General features: G+C 41.4%; 1 protein-coding gene and 1 long non-coding RNA gene across 2 annotated transcripts; one reads left to right on the forward strand and one right to left on the reverse strand.

Moving 5' to 3' along the window:
• Window positions 1-1,408: 1,408 nt before the first annotated feature.
• Window positions 1,409-7,072, forward strand: SOX18 (SRY-box transcription factor 18). Its single transcript, XM_040436299.1, has 2 exons — window positions 1,409-1,904; window positions 4,760-7,072. The coding sequence occupies exons 1-2, from the start codon at window positions 1,595-1,597 to the stop codon at window positions 5,545-5,547; spliced, it is 1,098 nt and encodes a 365-aa protein (XP_040292233.1). The 5' UTR covers window positions 1,409-1,594; the 3' UTR covers window positions 5,548-7,072.
• LOC121004161 lies at window positions 7,040-7,435 on the reverse strand. The gene is made up of 2 exons (XR_005779671.1): window positions 7,395-7,435; window positions 7,040-7,354 (listed from the first exon to the last, which is right to left on the reverse strand). It is a non-coding gene; the product is annotated as an uncharacterized LOC121004161 (long non-coding RNA).
• Between the last annotated feature and the right edge of the window lie 4,706 nt (window positions 7,436-12,141).

The following is a 12,141-nucleotide window of genomic DNA, read 5'->3' on the forward strand; positions in this document are numbered from 1 at the left end:
GCACATATGGAGTAGTATTATTGTAGTTATAGTTTGCACATATGGAGTAGTATTATTGTAGTTATATTTTTGCACATATGGAGTAGTATTATAGTAGCCATATTCTTGTACATTTACGGCAATCTTATAGTAGTGTTGTACATATGGAGTAGTATTATTGTAGTTATATTCTTCTACTGTACATAGGAGTTATATTTTTGAACATAAGTGGCAATATTATAGTAGTTATGTTTTGTACATATGGAGTAGTATTATTATAATTATATTTTTGCACATAGGGGCATATTATAGTAGTTATATTCTTGTACTTAGGGGCAGTATTATAGTAGTTATATTCTTGTACATAGGAGGCAGCATTATAATAGTTATATTTTTGCACATAGAGGCAGTATTATAGAAGTTATGTTTAGTACATATGGAGTAGTATTATAGGGATTATATTTTTGCACATAGGGTCAGTATGATAGTAGTTATATTCTTGTTATATTCTTTTAGAAATGGAGTAGTATTATAGTAGTTATATTTTTGCACATAGATGGCAATATTATAGTAGTTTTATACATATGGCGTAGTATTATTGTAGTTATAGTTTGCACATATGGAGTAGTATTATTGTAGTTATAGTTTGCACATATGGAGTAGTATTATTGTAGTTATATTTTTGCACATATGGAGTAGTATTATAGTAGCCATATTCTTGTACATTTACGGCAATCTTATAGTAGTGTTGTACATATGGAGTAGTATTATTGTAGTTATATTCTTCTACTGTACATAGGAGTTATATTTTTGAACATAAGTGGCAATATTATAGTAGTTATGTTTTGTACATATGGAGTAGTATTATTATAATTATATTTTTGCACATAGGGGCATATTATAGTAGTTATATTCTTGTACATAGGAGGCAGCATTATAATAGTTATATTTTTGCACATAGAGGAAGTATTATAGAAGTTATGTTTAGTACATATGGAGTAGTACTATAGTAATTATATTGTTGCACATAGGGGCATATTATAGTAGTTTTATTCTTGTACTTTTGTGAGTCTTAAATGTACTTACAGCAGTACTCTTTAGGGCGACAGTGAGCATAGGACTGCCAGAACTTCACATGTGATTGGTTGCCAATATGTACCAAATAAATCACTGCAACGTCTCATTTGCTACTATGCAAAACTGGTGACCAGAATAAAACCCAGTGATCAATTACTCTAATTTGCTGCATATCCTATACAGGGTTAACTAATCCCATACTGACCACACAAGCAAACTGCTTTCCATAGCCCCAGAACCTTTTGTTTCTCCCCCCTCACCCCCAGCCACATTCGTCTCCTCCCAGCCTGCAGCTGATTGGTGACAAGTTTCTATATTTGATCCCTATTACTCCGAACTGCTCAAACAGCTGGATGCTGAATGACAGAGGGAAAGTGACAAAAAGGCAGTGACAGTATAGAGAGGACATAGATAGATAGATAGATAGATAGATAGATATTGGATCTGTACTCTTTCCCGTGGAGTACACTGCACATTACCTGAGGACATCCCCACATTCTGTGCGCCCACGTTTGTCAACAGGATCTGCCTAGCTGGAATGCATAGATCTGAGTCAAATTACTGCAGAGAGGAGACTACCCTGGGTCGAGGCGGTGGAAGTTCATGGGTCCCTCCTCCGGCTGCTGCTCCTGAGCCCAGCCGAACCTCCAGCTCTCCTGTAGCTCAGGTCAGTCCTGCTCCGAGCCCACAGTCTGGATATGGCGGCTACAGCTCCTCTGATGAGAAGCCTGGTGACCCCCGGATCAGGCGCCCCATGAACGCTTTTATGGTGTGGGCCAAAGATGAGAGGAAGAGACTGGCACAACAAAATCCGGATCTACACAATGCTGTACTAAGCAAAATGCTGGGTGAGAATAAGTTCAGTGACGGGATGGGGAGGACGGCGGGCATGAATGTGTCTATACCACCTCAGGGCATAATACAAGATGAGCTGATATGAGTGTAGGAATGGGTGCCATAGGGGTAGGGCATGAAGACATAATGCAGGGTGGCAGAGCGCTATTGGATGTCTACTTACATAGAATATTAAAATGTATATATATGTATATATATAGTGTGTATGTGTCATGAATATTATTCTATCTATCTATCTATCTATCTATCTATCTATCTATCAAACAGATAGGATCACAGCTCTCCAGGGATGTGAAAAAAGTTGTAGATTTATTCTTCTGTATCAGTAAAAACGCAACATTTCAGCTCCCACCTGGAGCTTTTTTCTTTCTATCTATCTATCTATCTATCTATCTATCTATCTATCTATCTATCTATCTATCTATTTGCATGTGTCATGAATATTATTCCAGTCTGTCTATCTATCTCATAACTGTTATCTATCTATCTATCTATCTATCTATCTATCTATCTATCTATCTATCTATCTATCTATGTATCTATCTGTGTGTCATGAATATTATTCCAGTCTGTCTATCACGTTATCTGTCTATTATCTATCTAGCTATCTTTCCATCACTTATCTATTATGTAATCTCAGTCTATCTATCTATAAATCTATCCATCACCTATCTGTCTATGTATTTATTATTCTTTGTGTTTCAATATGATACCGTTTTAAACAAATCTGATTACTGTCAGTAAAAATCAAAATCTTTTGTTTACCTAAAGAGACAGAACATCTATACATACCTAATGCTTCTCAGAGCTGAGGATCTGTTACAGTTTTTATGGATTAGACTAGTTCTTTGTGAGGTAAATAAAGAAATTAGGTTTTCTACCCTGATGCTGCAGGGAGATGTATTAATCTGGAGACCCAGTTGTTTAGTTGACAGAGGATTGTCTAGTCTGGATACAACTGTAGCAAATTGTCAGCTGTGAGGAGTATCAGGTAAAGTTCAGATACAAGACGGTGTCCGGTCCTTAGAGTGCTGCCTCACATGCAGGTTTTCTGATGCAGTCAAAACGAGAAGTGGACTTAAAAAAAAAAGAGAGAGAGAAGAGGTAGTATATGTCCTTAATACTTTTTCTCCTTTTGTGATCCACAGCTGATTTGGCCTTAAAAAAACTGCATTAAAAACACAATGAACGTGTGTAATAAATGGAGGAGTTGAACACAAAGTATGTTAGATGCTTCATTTTGCATAAGACCAGAAACAAAACAAGAGTACAATTGTGCTCTAAAATAAAAATTCTGATTAAAATATTCTATAAAACATTGCTATAAAAAATGTATCTAGGCATTATCAGAGACCCGCACAGCACTATTACCTTTATCATGTAACATTACTAATCTTCAGTGAAAATGTGCTGCTGTGCTGATATATGTAAGCCTAGAATGTGTGAACCACAGTATTATGGTAAATAAACTTTTGTACATGGGGTGGTATTATAATAGTTATATTCTTCTACATAGGAGCAGTATTATAGTAGTTATATTCTTGTACTTACGGACAGTATTATAGCAGTTATATTCTTGTACATAGGAGGCAGTATTATAGTAGTTATATTCTTGTAGATAGAAGGTATTATAGTAGTTATATTCTTGTAGATAGAAGGCAGTATTATAGCAGTTATATTCTTGTACATAGGAGGCAGTATTATAGTAGTTATATTGGGTACATTGGGACAGTATTATAGGAGTTATATTCTTGTACATAGAGACAGTATTATAGTAGCTATATTCTTGTATATAGCAGCAGTAGTATAGTAGTTATATTCTTGTACATAGGAGCAGTAGTATAGTAGTTATATTCTTGTTCATAGGAGAAGTATTATAGCAGTTATATTCTTGTACATAGAGACAGTAGTATAGTAGTTATATTCTTGTACATAGGAGCAGTATTATAGTAGTTATATTCTTGTACATAGGAGCAGTATTATAGTAGTTATATTCTTCTACATATGGACAGTATTATAGTAGTTATATTCTTGTTCATAGGAGAAGTATTATAGCAGTTATATTCTTGTACATAGAGACAGTAGTATAGTAGTTATATTCTTGTACATAGGAGCAGTATTATAGTAGTTATATTCTTGTACATAGGAGCAGTATTATAGTAGTTATATTCTTCTACATATGTACAGTATTATAGTAGTTATATTCTTGTACATATGAGGCAGATTATAGCAATTATAAAACTGCCTTCTATTTAACTAGTATAGTGATGGCTAACCTCCTCCCCTCCAGCTGTGGTGAAACTATGACTCCCAGCATGCTCCATTCATTTATATAAGGTTCTGAGAACAGCCAAGCAAAGGGGCATCTTGGGAATCGTAGTTTTAACACAGCTGGAGTGCCGGAGTTTAGCCGTCACAGAACTAGTATATTACTGCCCCCTATGTACAAGAATATATCCACTATAATACTTCCTCCTTTGTGCAAGAATATAACTACTATAATGCTACTCCATATATACAATATAACTACGATAATACTGCTTCTATATACAACAATATAACTACTATATTCTTGTTTATAGGGGCAGTGTTATAGTATTTATATTCTTGCATATAGGGTGCAGTATGATAGCAGTTGTTAGGAGCCACATCTAATACAGTTTAATACAGTTGTCACTTCATTCCCCCCATATGTCTTAATAGGATTTACAAAAGGCAATATTCAGAAGGGGGCGCACCAAAAAAACAATGAAAGCTATACTGATGTCTCCAAGTTCTTATAATTGATGATGTTGAGTTTTTAATTTTCCTTGAACATGTTGATGACCTTACTATTTGCATTTTACAGGTCAGTCCTGGAAGAGTCTGACCACCATAGAGAAGCGCCCCTTTGTGGAGGAGGCAGAACGTCTGCGTGTTCAACATCTTCATGATCACCCAAACTACAAGTACCGGCCACGTAGGAAGAAGCAGGCCAAGAAGATGAAGAGAGTTGAGTCATCGCCATTGCTGAGGCGTGAGGGATTTACTGGAGGACACGCTCCTTCCAATATCAACCACTTCCGAGAACTGCAGCCTTTGGTTTCCAATGAACTAGAGAGTTTTGGGTTGCCAACTCCAGAAATGTCTCCGTTGGATGTTCTGGAGCAGGGTGAACCGGCCTTCTTTCCCCCTCACATGCGGGAAGACATGGAGCCCATACCCTTTAGATCCTACCAGCATGGCATTGAATATGGCCAAGAGAAGGCCCTGAGGGAGCTGTCTATACCATACTCTCCCTCACCACCTCACATGAGTAATATCCTTAGGACTCCACCGTCCACTGCATTCTACTACACCCCTCACGGTGGCCCTCCAACCTGCACTCCACTGGGCCAGCTCTCTCCACCTCCTGAAGCACCCCAGCTGGACACCATGGATCATCTGAATCCATCTGATCTATGGGGAGATGTTGACCGCAATGAATTTGACCAATATTTGAATATGAGCAGGACTCAGGTGTCCATTCCTGGGTATCACTTGCCTATGACCAAGCTGGCTACCGCTAGGACTATGCCTTGTGAAGAGAGCAGTCTGATTTCTGCTCTCTCTGATGCCAGCACCACTATGTACTATAGTCCTTGCATCACAGGATGACATGACTCCTGAGTGAGCGCAAACAGCTGGTGTCTATGGTGGCAGATGGACACCAGTACGGGGCAGGCGCAGCCCCAGCTCAGTGTTCACCTGGGTGCCAAGTGCAGATTATCCCTGTGATATCGGGATGTGGAATGGGGTCATTGGAGGACAACACTCTAGTGTCTTTTACTAGGGTACAAGGCAGCAGACAGTGTAAAGGAATTACACAGTGCTACTTTGCTTTCTGCATTGGGTGTGCTGTATTTAAGGGAAACTAGAAGTTAGTAAATTAGATTGTACATAGTGAATGTTGTAGGACGGATTGTTAACCACAAGTTCACATCTTAAGGTAGAAAGTTCAGCAAGTTGCAAATAGATGGGATTGACCTTACACTGGGACCATATTATACAGTAATGCCTATGGAGCAGAGCCCAGGATTTTTTAATTACAGGTGATAGGTGCACCTTAAACGGAACCTCTGTACATTTATCCATATCATACATTGATAATAGGATTTACATTTCTTTCCTGCTACTATGTGTATTAATATATTTATTAAACATTAGACTGAGACTGAAACTAGTGATGCCACCACACGAGATGCCCATGCCATTTTATTTTAGCCAGGTAATACCTGTTGGCATCTGCCTAACTTCCCAGTTCACCCATGAGCATAAATATGATAGCAATAGTGGACTATTTCCATTTGTCAGAAGGTAGGACAAGATTACTCCCCAATCCATCGAGGTTCATTGAGAAGCTCTGCTGTATCTATGACGCACATTTGCACCATACTGCAACTTTATTGAAAGTCTAAGCCATAGTCAGCAGGACTAAAACAGCTGCCATACTTTCCACAAAAGACCTTGACAAGCAGAGGTGTACATTGATCTACCTGGGTTCCAATGTAAAACTGTTAAAATAAACTATCATGTACCAAGAAGGCATTGGGCACCTATTGTCCCATGACCGAGGAGCAACTGCAATTTTTGCACCCCTATAATTACGTTCTGTTGACAGGCATCCAGACCTTCTGGTTTAGGGTTATCATGTTGAAACAATATTGAGACTCTTTGAAAACATAGAAGCAGAAATAAAGCTTTTGAAAAATCCTTTTATCAATTGTAGGCTATAAATTCCAAAAAGATTGTGTGATCAAGGGTGGAGGTGCTGAGTTGTAGCATTGACTGTCTGCTTGCCCGAGCTTCTGAAAATAATAAAGCCAGATGTAGCCTTACAGTCCATGATACTGTGCCCAGTCCTGGATCACCCTCCAGGGCTGCAATTTTAAGTGACCCACGGACTTGTCCCTGACCATAGAGTTCGAACCCCGAGAACAGCAGGTCCATTTATCCCCCTAGCTGCCGGGATTCTGGGTAACATGTTGCACTGGCCTCTCCCGTGTCCTGAGAGGTTCAATAAGTATTGTATTCTATGTTATAACATGTCTTTTTTTTTACATTTGTATACCATTTAAAAGCTGTCAATGTAACATTTTTTTTAACGAGGATTTGACTGGATGGGTATTTTTTTATGATTGACTTGTCAAAAAGTTACACAAAGGCCTAAAGCACATGTAAATAAAATCTATATGACACAATCTATAGAACTCATATGTGATCCATGAGATCTGGAAAGGTTCTGAACATCATACCTACTGTTTTGGAAAGCAACAGACAGAAAAAAAAACTATACTATATAAAAAATACACTGTACTGATACATAGAACTACAATATATGTACACAAGACACTATACACATTGCATGCACAGATACAAACCTACAGTATGCAGACACATACACACAAAAATACAGTATACACTCCTATGCTATATACATAAAAACTGTACACACGTATCCACACCTGAATTTTTTACACACATGCACAATACAAGTATTCACTCACTTACATTCATACACATATATATATACCTACAGTATATGCTCTACATACACTTACAGTATATTCACATTCATACTGTACCTATATACACATACATACACATATTATATATAAAATGCATAAAATAAAAATAAATATTAGAAACACAAAAATATCCCCCTACAATTCCCCATCTATACCTGGATACATTTACATAGACCACATATAAATAGACCCCATTTCAATGCATTTTGGAGTGGTCGCCTTGAAGAGGTTTTACTGTACATACATACATATACACGCATACCTGCAATCACACGGTTTCTCAATATCATTGCATTAGGTGAAAAATTTGGACTAATCCTTTACAAGCAGAAATATTTAGACTAATCCTCTACGAGCAATCAGCCATTTGCTTCCATAGTCTAGACTCTATACGTTTAGGAACGAGGGCCCATGGTGCAGGCACTCGACCACTACACGCTATTGTATGTACAGGTATAATCACTCACCAGGTGAACCCTCGGCCCACCAGTACCTTACACTACAGTACGTCATGCATTTGTATGCCAGCCATTAATGATTCTGTATTTTGTAAAATTGAGTCCTTCATGTGCTAGGCCAATATAAGCTAACTTCTCATTGGTTATTGATTGTAATACCCTGATTGTTGATTCGTTGGCATGACCTGGTGCAAATTTGCAATAAATCAGTTCATAAACCTCGTTGTTGCTCTATATCTGATGTTTGTGTGAATTTTGACTGTTGGACTAATCCTCCTGTGAAAAAATAAACTGTATGCTCTGTCGTGCCTCCCTTCATGTCTCAGCACTTCCCAGATAGCATGTCTAAGAAACTTTGACCAATGACCTTTGACATTGACCCCAATTTCTTAGAAACGAATACCTCTACTTTACAGCAAGTTATCACATAACGACCCCTGCCCTATCATAAAATAAGATAAAATAACCACGAAAACAGCATTTTCAATATTTTATTCTGTGATGGGCTTTAATGGCTCCTGCACACGACCGTATCCGTGCTTGCCGCCATGTTTTTTTTCTTCTGCAGTAATGTCCTATCCTTGTTGAGATGAATAGATCCGCATCCGATCCACAAAAAAATGCGGATTGGATGTGGACCAAAACTATAGTCGTGTGCATGAGCCCTAATGCCTGCAGCTCTTCTGCTCCCGTGTCTCCATAAGGCCTTGTTCACATCTCCGTGTACATTTAACGTCCATGAAAATATCAGTATTTATTCCATCCAGAAGATTGCCGTGTTTGGTCCGAGTGTCTGATTTTTGCCCTCCGTGTGTCATCTGTATTCCACAGACACTGCCGAAAGTTAATTTCCAGAGCATCTCCTATCAGTGGTCAGTAAAAAATGGACCAAACACAGACGCAACATGGATGCCAACCTGTGCTGTGTCCGTGTTTTTTCACTGACTCATAGAGTATAATGGGCATGTTTAGCATGCATCACGGACCAAAGTAGTGCATGTCTCGATGATTCTTTTCACTGACACGGTCACGAAAAAAATACTGATGTGTAAACAAACATATTAAAATGAATGAGTATGTGTGCTGTCTGTTGAAAATACGGACAGCACACTGAAAAACGGAAATGTGAACGAGGCGTAACATTCCCTGACAACATTCACAATAACTAGAGATGAGTGAATTTTTCAGACGGCTTGACGAATTTTCAGAAAAAATTTGGTTTGATCCGAATTTATTTGCGGCGAATCGCGTTAAAAAAACGGCTATTTCCTGGCTGCAGAGAGCCTTTATAGTGGTGTAGAACACTGTGCCTTGCAGTAACACGCATAGGGAGTCTGCTCTGATAATGAAATAATATACCGTGAGTCAGTATGACATGTAGATGACAGGCGTCGCTCTTAGAATCACTGCACACTTCACTTATTTGGGCAGTCACAGGGCCAAAACTGACCAAATAACTCAAGTATGAACTCAGCTGGAGGTGGCAGCAGCATGAGAAGACCATAGAGTGGTAAGTTGACATAGTGTGGAGGTGGCAGCAGCATCAGGAGGCCACAGAGTGTCAAGGTGACATAGTGTGGAGGTGGGTGGAAATACCAGTACCAGCTGAAGATGGTGGGTGAAAGAAGGAGCACTTGGCATCAGATGTGTGGCGAGTGGCAGCATCAGAATAGTAGCTGAGGCAGGTAGCCAGAAGAAACCGGTCTCTTTTGTCAAAGTGTTGGTGTGGATGATCTAGTCTAATGCAACAGGCATTAGTGGGTAGAAATCATGACTGTTCCACGCCTGTTTCATCTCGACAAAGGTCAGTCTCTCCACATTTTCAGGAGAGTTCTTCTTGGGGTAACTATGGCCCCCACCTCACTAAACACCTGCTCTGATGCCACATATTACTGGCCGGGCAGGACAGCTTTTCCAGGGCAAACTCGGCCAGATGCGGCCACAAATCCATTTTGGCTGCCCAGTAGTAGTCCAGCGGATCTTCAATGACGGCTGGCAGGGTGCATTCCAAGTATGCCATCACCTGCTGGTTCAGGTTCTGCTCTATATCTCGCTGCTGGTGAATAGTTTCTTCACTATGCGGGTGAAGAAAGCAGCTCATCAGCGACTCTAGACTCATGCTGCTGCTGATGGAGCTGGTACTGCTCCTGCCACCCCACCCCTCCTTAGCAGCCATGGCAGTGGAACGTGAGCTCAGAGGGCCCCTGCGGTCAGACCTGCGAGAGTATAGACGATGGCGCAGATAGGCAGTGGCCAACTGACTACATAGGATGTCTCTATAGTAGTTCAGTTTGTCCTTCCTCTCAGCGGGTGTAAAAAAGGCCCCCATTTTGAACAAGTAGTGAGGGTCCAACAAGGTGAAGAGCCAGAAGTCATCCCTCTGCCGAATGGTGACAATTCGGATGTCACTACGCAAGCAAGTGAGCATGCATCGGGCCATTTGTGGAAGTGACTCGGAGGGACTCCCTGCCTCCATCTCCACTGCTTACTGCGACAGTGTGTCTGGGTCTGCCTCCACTTTCTCATCGCCCTATAGCTCCTCTGGCTGCTCCTGCTCCTTCTCTCCTGTCACCTGTTAAGAAAAAATACCCATTTCGCTACACATTGCTTGTCCTCCAATGTCCTCCTCCAGTTCAGTCCCCACAGGGCTCATGTGGCCGTGAGATGTAGGCGCCACGTCTCGAGTCCCCTGACCAGCCAGATTTACCAGCATCTGTTCCAGGACATGAAGCAGTGGAATGACATTGTTCATCCCGTAGTCCTGGCGACTGACAAATAACGTGGCCTCCTCAAAGGGCCTGAGAAAACGGCAGGTGTCACGCATGAGCTGCCACTGGCTGACATTGAAGTTACACAGGGGAGTACTCCTGTCCGATTGAATCATTAAGAAATCGTTTATGGCCTTTCTCTGTTCGTATAGTCGGTCCAACATATGGAGGGTGGAATGGCAACGGGTGGAAACGTCGCATATCAGTCTATGTTGGGGGATGCCATTCGGCCCCTGCAGCTCAAGGAGGGTGTGCTTTGCGGTGTACGAGTGGCTGAAGTGCATGCAAAGTTTCCTTGCCATTTTTAGGATGTCTTGCAGATGGGTGGAAGTTTTAAGGAACCGTTTGACAACCAGATTGAACACGTGTGCGCTGTTGTCGGTCACCATGGTTCCGATTTTCAGTTGTCGCGGAGAAAGCCAGTATTCGATTTCTTGATGAAGGACACGGAGAAGTTTCTCCCCTGTGTGACTCAGTTCGCCCAGGCAAATGAGATGCAGAACAGCGTTACACTACCGTGCCCTGCACATGTGGTATGCTGGAGGGGCATTGTTAATTGTCCCTGCAGTGGAGGCTGAGGACACGGTGGAGGATGAGGAGGCAGAGGTGAACATTGTCGCAGGACCAATGGTGTGAGAACATGGAGGCAGAGGCGGCGTCACCTGGCCAAGTTGCTGGTGTGGCTGTGCAGGAACCACGTTTACCCAGTGGGCCATAAAGGACATGTACTGTATTAACCCTGACCGTAGTTACAGCTCCACACGTCGGCGCTGCCGTGCACTTTAGCAGACACCGACAGGCTCAAGGACTGGCCCACCTTCTGTTCTACATGTGTGTGCAGGGCTGGTACTGCCTTTTTGGCAAAGAAATGACATCTTGGGACTCTCCACCTCGGCTTGGCACAAGTCATCAGTTCTCTGTAAGGTGCAGAGTCCACCACTTGGAAAGGGAGGGACTGCAGCACCAGCAACTTGGACAGGAACACGTTCAGCTTCTGCGCCATTGGATGAGTGCACGCATACTGTTGTCTCTTGGCAATCGCTTCAGTGATTGATTGCTGACGGAATGACTGACGAGGAGTAAGAGGGCGAGGAGCAAGAGCATCAGGACCAGCAAGGAAGGACAGACAGCTCCCTTCTGCTGAGGTGGTGGAGCCTTGACTGCCTGAACTCGGCTGCATGCCACAGGGTAATGCAGCAGTTGCTGAGGCAGGCTGGACCACCACATCGGAGCCATGGTTCTCCCACGCCACTTTATGGAAACGCTGCATATGTTGACGCAGGGCCATGGTGCCAACATTGATATGGTCCCTGCAGTGAATTGTCACATCTGCGCTGCAATAGCATGTGTGTGTCAGGTTCAGATATTGGAAAAAATATTTGTGACAACAAATATATTTTTTCCATAATTTATCCACACTTTGCCTATAAACGGTGTCTGCAGTGAATTGTCACATCT

This window comes from Bufo bufo, chromosome 6 (assembly GCF_905171765.1).
Source record: "Bufo bufo chromosome 6, aBufBuf1.1, whole genome shotgun sequence".
NCBI lineage: Eukaryota > Metazoa > Chordata > Amphibia > Anura > Bufonidae > Bufo > Bufo bufo.